General features: G+C 45.7%; 3 protein-coding genes across 3 annotated transcripts; 1 reads left to right on the top strand and 2 right to left on the bottom strand.

Annotated features, from left to right (window-relative positions):
* Nucleotides 2,464-4,849, top strand: LOC8082438. The gene is made up of 4 exons (XM_021450223.1): nt 2,464-2,925; nt 3,072-3,431; nt 3,536-4,345; nt 4,464-4,849. Exons 1-4 carry the CDS (start codon nt 2,842-2,844, stop codon nt 4,551-4,553), a joined length of 1,344 nt encoding a protein of 447 aa, XP_021305898.1. The 5' UTR covers nt 2,464-2,841; the 3' UTR covers nt 4,554-4,849.
* LOC8082437 (65-kDa microtubule-associated protein 1) lies at nt 4,869-9,924 on the bottom strand. The gene is made up of 10 exons (XM_002437229.2): nt 9,678-9,924; nt 8,149-8,234; nt 7,743-7,946; nt 7,169-7,426; nt 6,663-6,878; nt 6,394-6,549; nt 5,990-6,301; nt 5,701-5,788; nt 5,415-5,563; nt 4,869-5,326 (listed from the first exon to the last, which is right to left on the bottom strand). Exons 2-10 carry the CDS (start codon nt 8,218-8,220, stop codon nt 5,039-5,041), a joined length of 1,743 nt encoding a protein of 580 aa, XP_002437274.1. The 5' UTR covers nt 8,221-8,234; nt 9,678-9,924; the 3' UTR covers nt 4,869-5,038.
* Nucleotides 15,918-18,806, bottom strand: LOC8082436 (aspartyl protease family protein At5g10770). Its single transcript, XM_002437228.2, has 2 exons — nt 18,552-18,806; nt 15,918-17,493 (listed from the first exon to the last, which is right to left on the bottom strand). Exons 1-2 carry the CDS (start codon nt 18,715-18,717, stop codon nt 16,148-16,150), a joined length of 1,512 nt encoding a protein of 503 aa, XP_002437273.1. The 5' UTR covers nt 18,718-18,806; the 3' UTR covers nt 15,918-16,147.

Below are 19,093 nucleotides of genomic sequence, written 5' to 3'. Positions count from 1 at the left end.
GTTTGTGTGTCGATGCTGGTGAGAAAACGAGTGGGGAGAGAGACAAAGTGGAGGAAGTTAGGATTTAGGTGAGGAAGATATGTTTATATACTGCTATCCAACGGCTAGTTTATCAGCTAGTCATCTAATGGTGGAGAATAAACGGGCCACATCATGCCAAGCCTTTATCAAGCACTACGATCGTGCCCGCACGGGCACCATGGAAGCCGGATCCAGCCGTGCTTCTTAGTGTCGTGCCTAGGCTAGTTCATTGTGCTCGTATTTAAACATAATGTATATCTAAGTACATAACAAAAACCACATATATGTTCTAAATAGAAAAATCAAAATATATATTGTAACTACACCGGTTGCATCGGTACCAAATAAAAAAAAATCAGTGGCGAGCAGGAAGAGGGGGCGAACGGCGGGCTATGGCGGCACGGCCTTGTGCCACCGTGCCAGCGTCGAGGACGACATCGACAGCAGCACGGAAGAAGCTGAGTCTGACAAACGAGGGAGCAATGCACCCTTGAACCCCCCTGCGTGTGCGTGGCCGAGCGTCTTAAGAATTGACGAGAGCGGGTTAATTAAAGGTGGTAATACGTACCCTCGATTACCCTAATACGGCGTATATATACACAAAGAAATGGATATGTCCTATGTCCTATCCAAACAATCGGATAATTTGTCAAAAAAAAAAAACAAACGGATACGGATTTGGGTAGGGACAATGGGTACTTTCATCGATTTGTTTTGTTTCCCATATGAGGAGAGGAGATAGTTTTTTTTTGTGTGCCTTCGTCCAAATCGTCCTACAGGAACAGGAACAGGACGGGCGCATCTGTAGTGTGCATGGTTAAAAATTTGGAACATTGAAAGCTCCTTCTCCAGTGGATTTTGTGGTGCGGCAATGCGGATCTGGTCTGGTCTGGTGTCTGTTTCTGAATTTCTGATGCACCGTCACCGACAACACCGTCCGTCCTGAAGCTTGCTCGGCTTCAAACAAACAAGGTCGACACGTCGACAGGTGTCCCTCCGAAGCGTGCGCGGTGATCCCAGTTTCCATGATGGGGGATCATGTGCACGGAGCAGGAAAAAAAACACATTTCAATCAGGACCTTTTGCGCGCATCAAACTCCTTGATGAGCTAAGCACCAGATATAATACTCTGGATCTCTCTGCTCTCATCTACCATTACCATGACCATGATGATAATACTACTCCTATATATGTGTAAAGCTGCTGCTTTGCTGATCTGATCTGATGTGATCTCATGCATTTGCCCCCGCTAGCCGAGCTCAAAGAAAGGTACAGACGTACAGTACTTGGCCGTCTTAATCTGCCTCGTACTGTGATTTGTGATTGCTCAGGCTTCCGTACGTGATTACTACTGCCGTGGACATGGACAGGCCACCTCTTGCACTCATTTCTTGGTGCCCCGGCTTGAACTGTTTGCAATTTGCATCATCTGCTTGCTAGCTGCTGGAGATGGACGGAGACGGTTGGGTTGCCGCCGCCTCCAGGATGGTCCGATGCTGCCGACGTCCATGCTGCTAGGCTCCTAGTCTGGTCACCGGCGACGGCGTAGCCTGGTTGGCTCGGTGGCTCCGGCCTGTCATGTGCCTTTTGAGGACCTGTAGCATGCATGCTTGAGTGTGTTGTACACTTGCAGTTGCAGAGATGGATCGATTAGAGACAGAGACATCTAGAGTGAAAAGAGAAGGGGGACCATGACCAGGGGCCAGGGCTGAGGCCAATGCAATGTGCCTGCACCCAAGCGCAAGCAACAACAGGATTGGATTGGATTGGATTAGGTCCGTCACACAGATGAAGCAAGCAAAGCCACCATGTGACAGCTCAGTGAAAAGAGAGAGAGAGAGGTGCGCGTCTAGAACTAGCAGAACCTTTAATCTCCGGGACCCTCCTCTTTTTTTCCTTTTTTTTTTTGTGTGTGTGCAGCAGCATTCTTTTCCAATTGCTAGTTTGACAACAAGGGCTTGTGGTCGTGCCGACAACAGGTTTCGGTCTTGAGTGAGCGAGCCTCACCGAGGTTTTCAGCACTTGGTACTTGTGTTTTCTCTGAAGGAAATAGCAATATGCCCATCAGCTGAAGCAACAGGACAGAGAACCTGACGGTGAGTGAGTGTCACTGTGTGAGCATAGCAAGCAGAGCATTGCTTTTTAGCAGCAGGTTACTCCAAACAGTGCTAGTAGTAACAAGATGCCTCCAGCTCTAAAGCCTCACGGTTGGCTCTGCCTCTGCCAGGCCAAATAAAACTAACACATGGGGCCTTTTCCTTCCCCTCTCTCTCTCCCTCTCTCTCTCGCTGTCATGATGGAAAACGAAGCAGCCCCGGACTGTGCTGTGCTGTGCAGTGCTGCACATTTTTCTGCACGGATCCACCAATCAAAGACGCGTGCGCTTTTTACACCCAAAGTGTGCACATCTCGCCACGCCAGTGAGGACGACGAGGGAGCTTTGCTTGCTCACTCGAAGCAATGATGCCCAAGCCCAGCCGTCTTGGATTTTATTTAGCCGTTTTGCCCGTGGCGGTTGGCCTGTTGCTTTGCTACCTTTGCTATAAGGGGAAGAGCCAGTAGTGCGGTGCAGGAGCAGGACGGCTGCAAACTTGCACTGCATAGCCAGCAGGAGCGGTGGTACTGCCCGGTACTGTGGAGTGAGTGCACAAGTGACTAAGTGAGATTATATACCAGCACCAGCAGCAGCAGCTAGCTCCATGCCTCCATGGCTGGCTGGGTGGTCACCAGCTAGCTAGCTGATTGCACGGTTACACTGCCCTTGGCGTCGCAAGGTTTCGCGGCACCGGACCCGAGGCTGGTGCTCGACCGGAGAGAGAGATGGGTCTCGCCGGCGGCATTGTCCGGAAGGTCTTCTCCAAGAGCCCTTGCTCGTCCGCCGGCACCGGCAGCCGTGCCCACAGTGTACGTGCTTTTTTTTCCTCTCTCTCTTGTAGACGCTCTCTTTCTCCGCGATCCCCCTCTGTCGTCGTCGACACCAGCTGATGTGTGTTCCGTGACTTCTTCTTGTTTGTTGTGTCACTGGACTGACGCTTGCAAGAGCATGGTAGTCGCAGGAGAAAGGGTCAGCTGCTGATCACAGGAGGAGATGGAGCTCGCTACGGCTGTACCTCTGCGGCGAGGAGATGAACGCGGCCGCAGAGGAGGAGGAAGACGACGGCGACGGCGAGACGGTGTCCGTCAAGAGCTTCGAGACCTGCTGCGTGATGCCGCCGGAGGAGGCGCACGTCGTCGGCCCGGTGGTGGCTCATCGTCCGATGAGTGACGCACACGACACCGTCGTCGACGATCAAAGCAGGGTAACTGGTGACGAGCAGAGTCACGGCCACGGCGTCGTCGTCGTGCCGGCCAGGGACGAAGACGAAGAGGCAGCGGCAACGATGATCCAGTCTGCGTTCAGAGGCTTCATGGTGTGAATGAATTCGTAGCTAGTTTCTGAAACTAAACTAGTAATTCCGGTTACTAGAAAAACAAACCAAACTAAACTAAACTAATTTGCTGGAGTGAACTGCAGACGAGGAGGCAGCTGCAGGAGGTGAGGACGCGCCAAGAGCGAGGAGAAACGGGCGGCGCCCATGACCAAGAGCCCAGCAGGAGCCCCACCTGGGCGTCCGTCGCGACGTCGGTGCTGGTCCAGGTAGGCGAGTCGCTGAGCAACCTCCGGCTCAGCGAGGAGAGCGCGTCGGTGCAGCAGCAGCAGCAGCGGTCCAGCCAGAGGTCGCGCCCGCCGCCGGCGCCGGCGCCAGCGTTCCGAGTCAAGGAGGAGTGGGACGACAGCACGGTGAGCTCGAACGTGTCCAGGATGCGGATCCAGAGCAGGATCGAGGCGACGACGCGGCGGGAGAGAGCCCTCGCCTACGCATTCTCGCAGCAGCTTCGGAGCTGCGGCGGCGGCGGCGGCGGCAGTAAGAAGCGGTCGGCGCGGGCGGAGCAGGGGGAGTTCAACGTGGGGTGGAGCTGGCTGGAGCGGTGGATGGCGACGCGGCAGGCGGAGCCCGCGGCGGACGACTGCATGAGCCGGAACGCGGACACGGGCTCCGTGGCCACGGCGGCCGGGCACCCGCACCGGCGGGTGGTGGTCGTCAGGAGGCGGAACAACGACCTCGCCGTCGAGGAGAAGGAGAGCTGCGGCTCCAACGACGTCTCCGTCGTCAGCTTCGACGGCTCCTCCAGCCTCGGTGCCGGTGGCGCCCGCAGCGGCGGGCTCAGCTGCCATAAGCCGCCGGGCAGCAGCAAGAGCCGGCTCAAGGGCGGCCGGAGCTTGCCGCGCCGGAAGCAGGTGGCGTCGTCGGAGCACCACCGCTTCCAGGCAAGATCACACAAGGTAACGTAACTGAGATGGTCCATTCTTATTCTTCACCGACCGTACGTAGATTCAGTTAATTACCGCTGATTTGAGAGATGATCTCCCTCTCTTGTCTCTTGTGATAACTCCTGCACAGGTGAGCAAGAAGGTGCACCAGCGAGTGGAGCAGGAGCCGCACAGGGACCGACTCGACGCCGGCGGCTTCGAACCTCCCACGGATTACTGAAACGGACGGACACTGAGCCTTGAGTCCACCTGCTTTGTACATAGATTTGGAAGGGATTTGCAGCTGACGATTTGTTGTTTGGTCTTGCAAGCAGCAGTCTGAAAGACTGCACGGTTCCTATCTGCTGTCAGTGCCGCGTCGGTCATGTAAAATTCCTCGTAACACGTCGTATCAAATGTCCGGTCGCTATAGCTCAGCATTTTCTGTCACCAAAAACTCGGCGACGAGCAAAGCGTCACGGCTACATAGGTGTAGTACACGATAACAAGTTCGCTACACACGACAAGGAGCAACCACAGGGTGATTAACTGATAATGTGATATACCATATCCAGATCCGTTTGTACCTAGAGTACGTACATCCGCCACCATTCCACCAATCCGACTGCAAAAGGTACTATAGCTCTTACTACTGCACTGCACTGCACTGGTATACTTGTATCTAAACAAAGCACCGCCACAACAGTTCAGTTACTACCAACCAATTCAGTTGCTGGACGCCTGCGAGACCGCATCTTCCTTGGCGATGGCGACGTAGTTCACCGGGGCCACAGGTCTGCTGGCATCCCTCCTGCCATCCCGGCTCACGGTCCTGCCGCCGCTCTGGAGGGCCGATAGCCGGCGAACTGGTGTGCCATTGGCCGCACCACCGACACCACTGATCCGAGCGCCAGCCACCTTCCTTGAAGACGACTGGGGCCGCGCGGGGCTCGGCTTTGACCCGAACAGCTTCTCCTGTTCGGCGGCCAGCTGATCATTCATCTTTTTCTGGTCCTGATGGAAGGTAATAATAAAGTGATTAGATAGTGGCTCATGGACCAGTCACAGGAAGCAGCAGGCTTTGCAAGCTCAGAATATATACCCTCATTCTTCGCTTCTCGTCTTCCTTCTCCTGCCTCAGGATTTTGTATTCATCCAGCATTGCAAGAAGAGGAACGCCATCATAGGTGAACGCCGCGCCATGCTCTTGTTCCCATGCCCGGGTCTTTGCAACCAGTGTGTCAACAATAGCTAGCATGACAAAAACATCAAATGTTTTCATCAAAAGTTAGCTCAAGCCATGAATAACATTGTCTTACAAAATTCCATGTCATGTGAGCAAGCATAACCAGCAGGTAAAGTCCATCCTGTTAATGTTCGGAACATACCTGGAATTTTATTGACCAAAACACGGGCCTTCTCTGCACGCTTCAGATTCAGATGTGCACCCCGAGTTGCACTGTACCTGTTATCATCCTGCAATTAATTAAGAAAGCATAAATGTCACAACCTTGAGATAGGACAGGAAGATAAGGCAATGGAAAGTATATAATAAAAGGAGAAAAAATGCAGTTTCAAGTATGGCAATATGTACAGGAGCCAAAGTATGGCTTTGCATCTTCCCACAAATCACAAAAATGCATAAGCAGCATAAGTAGCAGAATCAACTTGAAATACCCGGCTATAGTCTTCAAGCCAGCTTTCTTCTTCACATGCTGACATCCACCTATCAACCCTCTCCAGTATGTCCTTTCTGCTTAAGGACTCCTCATTTGCTTTAAGTATCTGGTTCTCCATATCAGCCAGTAGTTCTGAAGGCTCAAAACTACTAGACTCAATGATAGACATTATTCTATCTCTTGCAGCGCTGGAGTCTATTGCAACATGAGCCCGAGCATATATATCTTCAAGTTCAGTCTGTTTCTTGAATGCAATATCCTTCATCCTACTAGCTTTTAGCTCATCAAGCCTTTCAACTTCAAGTTCAGCCTTGAAAGTGCAAGGATAGTTATTAACACACAGACAACAAAATGCTATTTAACAAGACCAATGAACACTCTGAAAAGAAACCAATTTCTAACCTGCTGAATTACATCAAGAGCCAGGGCTCCTGGAACAGTCACATCATCCAATGTTGAGGACATATTGCATGTGACATGATGAAAAGGTTGCCGTTCCTCCACAGGAGCATCCATTAAGTTCCAAAGATCCGACAACTGGGAAGCTATGGCTTGAATCTGAGAAAGCATATTGATATTGATAAGCAGAGGTAGTATCCACACCTCAAATATATCTCAGATTCAAAAGGGGTGCATAATAAAGATCAAGAAGCTCATTGCACCATATTTACCTTTGCAAACCTCTTTGATTTTTCTTCTTGAAGTACAATCACCATTTTAGACAGCTTGGATATTGTTTCATCACTGATGCTCTTTGATTGAACACTAACAGAGTCATCAAGACTTGGATGAACTTTAGTAACAGTGCCCACAAAATCCATGCCAAGTACAGAACAGAGATCGTGCACTGAACTCACAGATTCAAGAATCTTGTGGAGCCTAGTACTCTGCAATGGAGAAAAGTATTAGGATGTACCATTCTCGTCGATTCATTTTTAGAAGTCCAAAAAGAAATACTAGTAAGATGATCATCAGCTATATCAAAGGCATATTGTCTGACATTTTGAAGTAGTGTGATGCCCAAATTTAAAATCATGCATGTCATGGCCCTAGTCCATGACAGGATAAACACCACCGAGAAGATGGCCGGGTGGAGTCAGCCTGTTGAGCATGAGGAGCTAAATCATATATGGGAGGGACGAGCACAAGAGGGGAACTAGATTGATTTCTTGTTTACCTTTTCCTTTTGCAGGGCTTGTAGTTCAGAAAGATATTCATTTAATTTCCTCACTGAAAGATCATCCTCATTAACATGGGGTGTTTCCAAGTGTTCACTAACATGTAGATTCCCAGCGATTTCATCACGCAGTATCTGAATCTGAAGTTGCACATCAGCGAACTCTTTCACCCTACTCTCTCTTTTCCTGCAGAGTATTTCTAAAGATGGTGACATAGCTGCTAGTTGCTCTTTGATTGTACCAGATGTCTTGTCAGGCTGCAAAAGTTAGAAGCAAAGAGACATGGGCCCTGTATTAGGGGAATGGCATCATAATTGAACATATAATATACCAAAACATAAAGAAACATAAGAAAATATCTACAAACAAATAAATACTTAAATACTGATGAATTAAGTAACGGGCCAGTATGAATGGATAATAAATCTACACAGTACTATATTTCAGTAGCAATAAATGAATAAATTACACATTGCAGTCTATTGTGTCTCAAAACTTGTTCTACAAGTTCTAGTATTCTGCTTTAAAGAAAATATATACTGCATTCAAAAATACATTTTTTCATATACTTACAATGCCAGAAATTGACGACTCTCCTAAAGCAGAAAGGAGTCTAGTCAGCTCCAATTTGGAGTTGTCTAGCTGTTGGAGGAGACGTGACCTGAAGCTAGAAGCCTGATCAACCTTTCTCCTATAAACATCCAAGCACTCCTGCTCTAGCTGAAGTAACATCTTGTCACGGTCGTCATCGCTTTCACCAACCTCATCCCATATCAGCTGAAATAACACATATCAGTCACTTTTTGAATCCTATACTACCCTTTCTTGTAGAAATGTTATGTTAACTCTTAATCTAAATAATGGTTAGAATGGTTTCATTTTGCCACTGTTCCAAGCCACAGCTCTTACAAAGAATAAATAAAAGGAGAAATACAATTTTATTGCTTGAATATGAACTATTCCAAAACTAGCAAAGCACCTGAAGTTGCTGCAGCAAAGACCCACATGTCGTTTCACCTAACAATGGATCATTGTGACCTGCCACTCCCATTGTCGCTCAGCTGTCTGCATGGACAAAGATAACAATTATTTACATTTGCAATTTAGGGTGAATCTAAGTATGTATATCATGGGCTCATGGCTCATGACATGTATTTTTCACAACGTACAAAGCAGAAAGACTACACACCCAAGCAGATCTGTCTCCCAATAAGAAGTTTGAAACTGAAACATTTATTATTATAGTAGACGGTATGGTGCATTTATTCAGAACATTAAACCCAGAAAAAACAATTATGGCTGCTGAATATATTCCTAGTTTTTTTATACAGTAAACATTATTAAACCTACTCAATACTGCTTCAGCATGATTTATTGAAGTGGCAATTGTTTATTCAGGGTGGCGAAGCACTCGTACTACATTAAAGATTTAGCATGCAACCTTAATAACTTAGGCAGCTAGTTTAAACAAAAAGTAAATCTATAAACATAATTAGCAATACTATACCATCGACAGGACACCCCCAAAAACCCAGCAATGCATTACACATTTATAATTAGTCAAGAAATGATAACAAAACTCTATATATCAGACAGACATAAAATGAGTAAATCCACATACAGATGTCAACACCTAATAATATTCTGCTTTGTCGCTTTCGCCTATAAGCGACGAAAAAAGAATAAAAGCATACAACAAGCTCATATTCTGTTCTGCTGAATCATCATTTGACATCCTGGTAGGATGCTGGCGACATTCACCGACCCTGCCCTCCCAAGGGGGACGAAATGAAACAAAAAGATTGCCTTGTGGTACTACGTGTGCATTACTCCAATACCTTAACTACGAATGTTATGATTATTGTTGTAGCATCCACAAATTATTTACATAGCTACAAGATTCACAGTAAAACTAGCAACAGCATGCTTTAGAACCAATACGATAATATCTTAGGCGCAAAGAAACGGCCCGTGTTGGGAAGAACAATCTACACCAGGTATAGCACCTTCCCGACAGTCCGGCCCCCCAAAATTGACAAACGTGGTGGGCAATCTCGAAAAAAGAACACATAAAACTACGGAATTGCGCTGGTAGTTCCTAAGATAGCTTTAGAAAAATAAAAATCTTGGACCAAAGAAACGATCCTTGGGACCTAAACACCCACGTGAAAGATCCAATCCAACCATCAGGCTGAAATTTGCAAACCCTCAATCAGACGCGCGACAAACCGACCGAAAATCTCAGGCACTTGCCAACCGCCCCCGCACGTGACAAACCCCGAAACGCCAGCAACCCCAAAACCCTACAAACCCGACGGGAATCCGTCGCAACGCCCGTGAAATACTAAAACCGAGAAAGGCAAGAACATGAGCAGGAAGACCTCCTGCTCGAAAACCCCTCTGCGCGAAGACCTCAGAGCCCGCATTTCGCCACGAGATCGCGGACCGCAAAGAAACTAGGTGAACAACGCAAGAATATGGGGGGGAATGGCCACGCGGAGGCCTCACCTTACGGCCCGCCGGCGCCGGGGCTAGGGTTCTTGCCTCCTCGTCCTCCCGCTGGGCCTCGAGCCCTCGCGAGGGGATTCGCCGGGACGGAGCGCTCGAGCGGGCGTTGTGTTGCCTGCCTCCGTGCCTGCTTGTGCAGCGGACAAGCGAGTGCGAGTGCGAGTGCGGAGTGCCACACCCAGCGGCGGTGACGGCCGCCGATAGACAAGTGAGAAGGGGATGGAGCGGGGTCAGAGGACGGTTGACAGGGAACGGCGAAAAGGGCGGTGTGTGAAAAAGAGGCGTGGAAACTGTGGGCCCAGTAATAAGAACCCCAGCAAGTGACAGGCCAGGCCGGGCCGGGCCGGGCTGGCTATGACCCTTTGCTTCGGGCTGGGCTGACGGCGCATACAGCAAGTGCATTCGTTTTGCTGAAATTTAGGCCCTGTTTGGTTCTTCTAGTAAATTTTAGCTAGCTTTAGAGCAACTTCAAGAGATTGGCTAAAATTAGTAGCCAAATTCTATTGTTTAGAGCATCTCCAAGAGCTTGGCTAAAATTAGTAGCCAAATTTTAATGTTTAGCTATTTTGTAAAATAGATAACTTGTTAAAAAAACGAGGTTCATAACAGCCTTGCTATCAGAAAGCTAGTGTCGGTGGTTGGCTATATATGGCCAACGAAAATCAAGGGATAGCAAACTTTCTATTTTACAAAACCAAATAGCACATCTGTTGGAGCCTATTTTCCTACGATAAAAATTCTAAAAGGCCTCCATAATAAGAATAGCAGAGTTGTTGGAGTTGCTCTTAGCTATTTTGTAAAGTAGAAAACTTCTTAAAAAAGAAGAGATCCACAACAGTCTTGCTATTTTACAAAATCATATAGTTTGTGTCAGTGGTTGGCTATATATGGCCAGCGAAAATTAAGGAATAGCCAACTTTCTATTTTACAAAACTAGATAGCATATCTGTTGGAGTCTATCTTTTGTTATGCAAATTCTAAAATAGCCTCCACAACAAGAATTGCCAAGCTATTGGAGTTGCTCTTAATCACTTTAGTAGCTAAAGTTCCAAACACATTGACTAAAAGAAGCTAAAATAGTTTAGTTCTATTAATCACCCAAGAGTAACTAAAATAATTTTAACTAACTAAATTTAGTAAGAGGAACCAAACGGGACCGAAAAACTGAAAGTTCGTTTTTCTTCCTCAACTTTAAAATCAGACAAATTTTTTTTTAATTTTCAAACCATATATTTTACCTCTTAGAGCGGTTTTGAAGACGGTTTTGCTACATTGAATGATGTTTTTGTTACAGTAACGGTGGTTTGTCTTTTTTTAAATCATTTCGGTTGAATCTTTGAAAAATCATAGTAAATTATAAAAAATTATAAAATAAAAATCTATTTTTTTACTCCTCATAAGTAGATCTACTCAGTAAACAATATGGTATACTTTAGTATAAAGTTATTGCTATAAAGGTTTTATTTTATTTAGCTGAATCTTTAAAAAATTATAGTAAGTCACAGAAAAACCATAAAATAGAAAATCTATTTTTTAGACTCCACATGAGTATATATACATCATGAACATATAATGTGGGTATACTTTAGTCTGACAAAATAATTATAGAAGTTGTAGCTATGAATTATTTCAATTAATTACAGAAAAGCATAAATCTAAAGCTACAATAAAAAATTATACTAAAACATACCATATTATATATTTAATATGTATATATGCTCATGTGGAGTCTAATAAAATTGGATTTTCTATTTTATAGTTTTTCTATAATTATCTATGATTTTTTAAATATTTAGCTAAAATAAATTAAAAAGAAAAAGGCAAAGCCTTCATAGCAAAAACTTTGTACTAAAATATAAAATATTATATGTTCATTGTGTAGATCTACTTATGTGGAGTCCAACATAATTATATTTTCTATTTTATGATTTTTCTGTGATTTACTAGAATTTTTCAAAGATTCAGCTGAAATAATTAAAAAAAATAAAACAACCATCACTGTAGAAAAGTGTAGCAAAACCGCCTTCAAAACCACTCTGGAGAGATAAAATGCACGGTTTCAAAAGATGAAGGAGGTGAATTGTCTGGTTTTGGAGTTGAAGGAGGAAAAGCGGACTTTCGTGAAAGTTGAGGGAGGAAAAGTGGACTTTTTTCTTTTAGTTTATACTGGTGCAAAAAAGTAATATTCATTGATTTGCTATGGGGAAAAATATTATACAATGACTAATAAATCGTGCTGAAAACGCATTAGTATTTCTAACAAGAACTCTCATAATAGTGCCATGCCATGTAATCGTAAGGTTATTAAACAATCAACTCATATAATAGATGTTTTTTGAGTTTTCTTTATAGTAATTTAATTATCCTTAATTTGTGCAATCAACAAAATAAAATTTATAAGTATATGGTCACACTAAACGTACAATGGTGACATAGTTATCTTATAGTTCTAATTTTTTTTTCTCATGGGGTGGTTATTTCACGAGACAACTACCTCTTTCTCTCCCTTTCTCTCTCCTTAAAATCCTATATGACATCACATGAAATGGCCTTTAATTCTGCTGACATGTAACAATATACCTACCATATAGTACTAATTAGGTCAGTCTCAATGCATAGTTTCATAGCACAGTTACCAAGACTATAAACTAGGTAACCGAGCCACATGAGTTTCATAGGGATGAAACTTCTCTCTCATTTGATGAAACTCCTTCATTTAATGACCCTGCCAAGTCAGCAATTTTGCTTATGTGGCACCCTATTTAATGTGCATGAGACACTCATAAAACATGCATTGAGAGTGGTCTTAATAGTCTCTTAAAAAGGCATATATATGAGATTTCTTATTATTGATATCTGGCTTTACTCCTCCAACATAGTGACAAAAACCTATCGCCTCCGCTCACAAATAGTGTCATTCTCGTTTTGTCCTAAATCAAACATTTTTTTATCTATGTTTACCGAGTAAATTTATATAAAAAACATATCGACACCAAATAAATATCGCATCATGTAATATATTTTCACAGTCAATCTATTTAGTATTATAGTTATTGTTAATCTTCTCTATAAATTTAGTTAAAAATAAAATATTTTGACTTAAGACAATACTAAAATGTCATTCTTATATCCACCTTTCCATCTGGAGCCCACATGTCAATGGCTATTCCTTTTCTTCTTTGCTTTCACCTACTCGGCTCCCAGATCTCTCTCTCTTTTCTTCTTTCACATGTACAGATCTTCGTATCTTCTTCACCCAACAACACTCCACCTCGCCTCCAGTGCACGATGCTCCTCCTCCCCTCCCTCTCCCCACCTCGTTTACCCCACCTTCTACCCTCCTCTCTTCTCGTCCACATCGTCCCTTCCTCCATAATAGTCACTGTTGCCGGTGTCAAACCCTATGTCGTGTTGTCTTTGTTGAGCCCTATGTCGTGTTGTCCCTTTTCTCCCCACCGTGGCTTAGATGAGCCGTGATATCAGTGTAGGGCAAAGCATAATGAAATTTATATATCTAGCTGAGGGGAGATTGGGTTATGTTAGGGATAAAACCATTTGGAACCAGACCAATGAAATCCACTCCAAAGCGGTTGAACTACTATTTTCTAGTTTCCACAACTCAAAGTAAACAAAAATCGTTCGACAATGTCTACTTGATAGCAACCAACCAGAACAAGCCCAATTGAAAAATCAAAGTGTTAAAACCATTTGAGCACAAAGGCTAATTAGGCAAAGGCACAAGAAGTTAGTTTCTCCCCACTCTCTAAAATCCCAGCTTAGATCTCCATCTCTTCGTATTGTATCTCGCGCTTGAGCATATTTTTTAACAATATATAGTCTCTCAGTCCCAAAATAAGTGTCACTTTAAGATGCATATTGGTCAAACTTTCTTAAATTTAACCAGGTTTAAAAGAAACCATATAAGTTTACTATAAAAAAATATGTTCAACAATTTATCTAATAATACTAATTATATACCATAAATATTAATACTTTCTTATGTACATATTTGATACTTCTGCATCTGCTGCCTTGACCACTTTGTCCTTTGATTGTCGAGAAAGGAGGGGGAGTTGGAGATAAGAGTGGCAATAGAACAATTGAAAGTGCATCGGAGTTGTAAGTTAGTTTTGATGGATTAATTCATAACATGATTAGGGAACTAACATATTTGATGAGATGATATACTGGTGTTTTTAGGCCCAGGTTAAGTTGAATATAACATGACTCATATTAAAGCAGGAGTAAATGGCATGTAAATGAGAAATATGTTCAAAATCAATTAATAAAATATAAGAATAACAAGTACTGTACGTGGTATAAAAATGATGAAAGGGACATGGGCACTAGGGCCTTGTTTAGATGCGAAAAGATTTTGCATTTCGCTACTGTAGCACTTTTGTTTGTTTGTGGCAAATATTATCCAATCATGGACTAACTGGGATCAAAAGATTTGTTTCGCCATTTACAGTTAAACTGTGCAATTAGTTTTTATTTTCATCTATATTTAATGCTTCATGCATGTGCCGAAAGATTCGATGTGATAAAAAATCTTGAAAACTTTTTAGTTTTTCGGGTGAACTAAACAAGGCCTGGCCTGGCCTTGGACGTTGGACCAAAGACAATCAAGCAGGAAGCAGCCAAGGAGGAGCTCTGGAGCAGCGGCGGCTGTACACTACCAAACCAGAGGTACGGTAGCGCTAGACCACCGTACACAGGATTCCTGATCCTGACACGTGGAGATGCCCTCACGGTTTGTTTAGGCCTTGGTTAGGCCTTGTTTAGTTCAAAAAATTTTACGGCACATGCATGAAGCGTTAAATATAGACGAAAACAAAAACTAATCATACAGTTTGACTGTAAATCGCGAGACGAATTTTTTGACCTTAGTTAGTCTATGATTGGACAATATTTACCACAAACCAACGAAAATGCTACAGTAGCGAAATCCAATTTTTTTTTATATCTAAACAAGGCCTTAGTTGGGTGTAGCATTTTCGTTTGTATTGTATTATATACTAATTAAATTTAAAAAATTATCTCATGTTCAAAGATTCAATATGATCAGAAATTTTAATTTTTCTTGAAAACTACGTCAATCGGATGGTCCATCAGCCGCATTGATTCGGCACTCCCATAAAAAAGCCCACCAATAACAACTGCAACTGCATGCAGCCCAAGTTGTCATTGGTGAGTTTCCATGAGAGTGCGTGCACTGTTGTAGGCTAAAATTTTAGCCCCAAAATTTTTTAGTCCCGTTTAGTTCTCAGCCCCAATTTCACAAAATTTTTTCTCTTTAGGCCAAAAAATTTCAAATCTAAACAGACCCTAATTGCACAGTTTAACTGTAAATCGCGAGACGAATCTTTTGATCCTAGTTAGCCTATGATTGGACAATATTTGCCATAAACAAACGAAAGTGCTATAATAGCGAAATCCAAAAACTTTTCGCATCTAAACAAGGCCTTCATCTCAATCCATCCCCAACACATTGAATTGACAACAACTTTTGGCCTAAGGCCCATTCTGTTATAGCAGAACCGACCTAAGAATTATTCTAACTGACGAAGCTTATACAAATTTAGCTAGCATTCTAGCCGGGAATTTTTTCAGGTGGTTATCCCACGGAAAAAGAAGAGGCCTAATATGTGTTTGTTCCAAGCAGCACTATTGCTAGATGTGTCTTCGGTCGAGGAGGGGAAGCTCTCATGGATGACGAGGATCAATCTCCATTCCATGTCAATCCATAGGTTGCTAAATCATGGCTAAAAAGGTCTTAAATTGAGAAACGCTATCTAACAACTGAGTGTTGGACACTCGATTTCTCCTCGTGTTGTCCAACACTAATTTAATTCTGCGTGACCCCCTCTCTCCTCTGTCATTTCCCTCTCTTCTCCAAATCCAACCGAAGGAGAAATTGGGGGAGACAGACCGGCTACGCAGTGGGGACGGTGGCAAAGTAGCACTCAGGTCCCAGCAGCGACGGAGGCGGCCCGGCTAGGGGGGGTGGGTGCTGTTTGGTGTTCCCATGGCTAGAGCTTGCTGCGAAAGAGAAGGCTGCCGTGGAGATCCAACGAGACCTTAATGCAGGGGCGAGAAGAAGAAGAAGAAGAAGAAGAAGAAGAAGAAGAAGAAGAAGAAGAAGAAGAAGAAGAAGAAGAAGAAGAAGAAGAAGAAGAAGAAGAAGAAGAAGAAGAAGAAGAAGAAGAAGAAAAATCATGTGCTCCCTGTCGGTAAAACGCTAGAGTGCTGACTCAACACATCCTTTAAATTTTTCCCGGTTCTTCTTTTCTTCAAACAAAGCGTACCATCTTACAGTGACGATGAGGACATTGTAATCTTCAATCTGTATTTCTGGAGGACATTATAATCTTCAATCTGTATTTCTGTACCACTGATCACTGCTGACCACTTTGGTGGATGCAGGTGATCAGGGGTTATTCATGTATTATGGCCGGATGCCGGCCGGATCAGCAAGCTCCCGGGGCGAAGCCGACGACCTTCTTGCCGAGGTCGTAGAGCACGCTGTACGTCTTCTGCTGCGTGTTCCCGACGATGGTCATGTCGGTGTCGTCGTCGTTGGCCGCGAACGCCAGGCACGCCTGCGACACGTCCGCCACGTACAGGATCCCCGACGCGTCCACGTCCAGGCACGCGCCGCCCTGGAACACCAGCGACACCGCGGGCAGCGCGATGCTCCCCTGGTACCCCGTCAGGTCGTAGCAGGTGTCCAGGATCGAGAACGCCGGCGCCGTCTTGTACCCCAGGCCCTCCATGCCCTTGGCGAACGCCGACCGCAGCGGCTCGTACGCCGACGGCGGCAGCCGCGTGATCACCGTGCCGGAGTCCACCAGCGCGCCGGCGTCGGAGAAGACGGTGGCCGGGATGGACAGCAGGTGCCCGCCCACCTTGATGCCCGTCATCCCCACGTAGTAGAACGTCGGCCCGTTGTCCACCAGCATCGGCGTCAGCCGCGCGTTCGCCGCCGCCGGCGCGCCCGGCCCGAAGTCCAGGAACCCCGTCCCTGACGACGTCGCCGGGATGCAGTACGCGAACACGCCGCTGTACTTGTCGTACGCCTGCACCGGCACCGACGTCTTCCCGCGGCCGAGACCCATCAGCCCCGCCGCTTTCCCGAACAGCCCGCGGTTCTTCTCGCCGCACCCGAACCGGAAGTCCTTGACGGTGTCGTAGCCCAGGGTGAGCGTGTCTTGGGCGTAGAAGCCGACGGTGTAGGAGCCGTCGCCGTACTGGACGGCGTACAGGCAGTGGCCGCCGGAGCAGCCTCTGGTGTCGAGGTCGGAGCAGTAGGACGACGTGCAGGAGATGTTGGCGTAGGTGGCCGACTTGGTCGGGGTGAAGAGAGGCTCCTTCTGCTGGTAGCAGTAGGCCACGCACGGCTGGCACTGCACCCACGTCGTGTCGCTGCCGGTGTCGAACACCACCGTGAACCGCGCCGCCGGCGTGCCGAGGCGGATGGGCACCACGTAGTTGCCCGTGTTCAGCGAGAGCCCGGACTTCGCCGGCAGGTTCGTAGACGTGGCCGAGGACGACAGCGACGACGACGAAGAGCGGGTCGACGACGGCGTGCCGGGCCGGAGCTCCACGACTGGGGCGCTGTGCTTCTGCCGTCTCACCCGCCCGGTGGTCTCGGACACGCGGCGGTGGATGTACTCGACGCGGCGCTGGTCCGCGACGAGGATCTCCGTGTGGGACGGCGCCTTCTTCCCGTGCTTGTCGTCGGCCAGCGGCGAGCACGGGCCGTGCTGGTGCACGATGGGCATCCTCGTGGCCGTCCCGGCCTCAGGTCTTTGCTCTGTATTTTCAGACAGATGTTCGGTTCGATTTGGGATGATGATCAGAAACGAGTTCAGAACTTTCACTTGCGACTACAGATTGATTTAGAAACCGTACTTGTTTCGAAAGTTTAAAACCTTTGATTGAGTGAACAGTTTAGAAAACTTTGCAATTTATCCAGTGAAAATTTCTGCTTTTTTTTTTTGAGAAAGAGTAGTAAAGGAAACAAAAGAAGCACATCATTTTCAGAGATGAAAGGTGTTTTTGTATCTAGTGGCGGGTTATTATCATTCTCTGTATGGGCTTAGCCATTGCTTTAGCTTGTAGCTGGCCATTTCGACAAGACAACAGACAATACTCTGTTACGGTTACGGCACAAGGTCTTCGATTCGATTCCTGCCCGTAGACTGTAGACGACTCCCTACTGCATCATCACCATTCACCCAGTAGTACGTAGAATGGTCAAAATAGAATGCTCTGATGCTGCTGAACCTCTACACAGTTACATGAAGTTGCTGTTTGACTTCCGTTGTTAGGTTATTTTACTTCTTTCACTTCAAATTTTCTCCAGTTTGCACTATTGCCCGTCCCTATATCCTACCTACAAACTTGTTGTTGTTCTCTTATTTTCTGTTATGAGTGCTAGATATTTGAGAATCATATAAGAGCTGAATAGATAAGCTACGCGGATAGCTCCAGATTCTTCATGCTCGATCACCAGCTGAGCTAAGTTGCATTGGAGAACAATTTACTTTTTCAAGCGAACAAATCAGCCAGCAGAACAATTTACCCTGTTCGCTTGAACTTAATCACAAGTTCGACAGACAAGCTTTTTCTTATAGTTCATGTCCTTTACTTCTTCCAATCATGCTACTGAACTCCTCCTTCTTCTTTTTTGTTGATGAGTACTCAGCCTCTTACAAACTCAATTCAGATTTCAGAGTACATATCTTTGTAAGCAAATTCATGAATGAGAAAAGAATTCATGTGAATGTAGAAGGCATACTCCATGCATGATGATGCAGCAGGAATACACACACCAGGCCCAATCAGTGATGACCAAAAAAGCTAACTCACCTGGCGTGTGGCAAGACGCGGCTGCTGCGGAAGGGAGCAGGGACTCCGCGTCCAGCTGCACGATCACAAGGGAGGCGCCCTCTGCACCAAGAGCACCCGCAGCAGCAAGCAGCAGCAGCAGCAGGAGGAGCAGCCAGCAGCCATGGCAGCTGCAGGGAGCAGCCATGGCCTAGCTAGCTACTGGTTAGTTGTGAGTGTTGAGTGGAGCTACCGGCCGGCTCGGCGAGCTGCACCTGTCACGTACGTCTCGTTATCGTCTGCGTGTATATATAGGCCTAGGCCCCGCCGCCGGGGCTTGAGAGATGATTTCGTGTAGTGCAGTGCGGGTAGCTGGTTGGTCTATTCTGGAGTGCTCCTGCTGGCTGCCTGGCTGCTGCATTGTCCTTCAGTCAGGGCTGCCGGCTTGTGCAGGGCAGATCGATCGGTTCTGCTAGACAGATACAATACAACCGAAACAAGGCCTTCTTTAGTTGAAAAAAAAGTTGGCAAAATAGATACTGTAGCACTTTTGTTTGTATTTAATAAATATTGTTCAATCATGG

Source organism: Sorghum bicolor, chromosome 10 (genome assembly GCF_000003195.3).
Source record: "Sorghum bicolor cultivar BTx623 chromosome 10, Sorghum_bicolor_NCBIv3, whole genome shotgun sequence".
In the NCBI taxonomy this organism is placed as follows: Eukaryota; Viridiplantae; Streptophyta; class Magnoliopsida; order Poales; family Poaceae; genus Sorghum; species Sorghum bicolor.
This window is presented reverse-complemented; position numbering and strand designations above follow the sequence as displayed.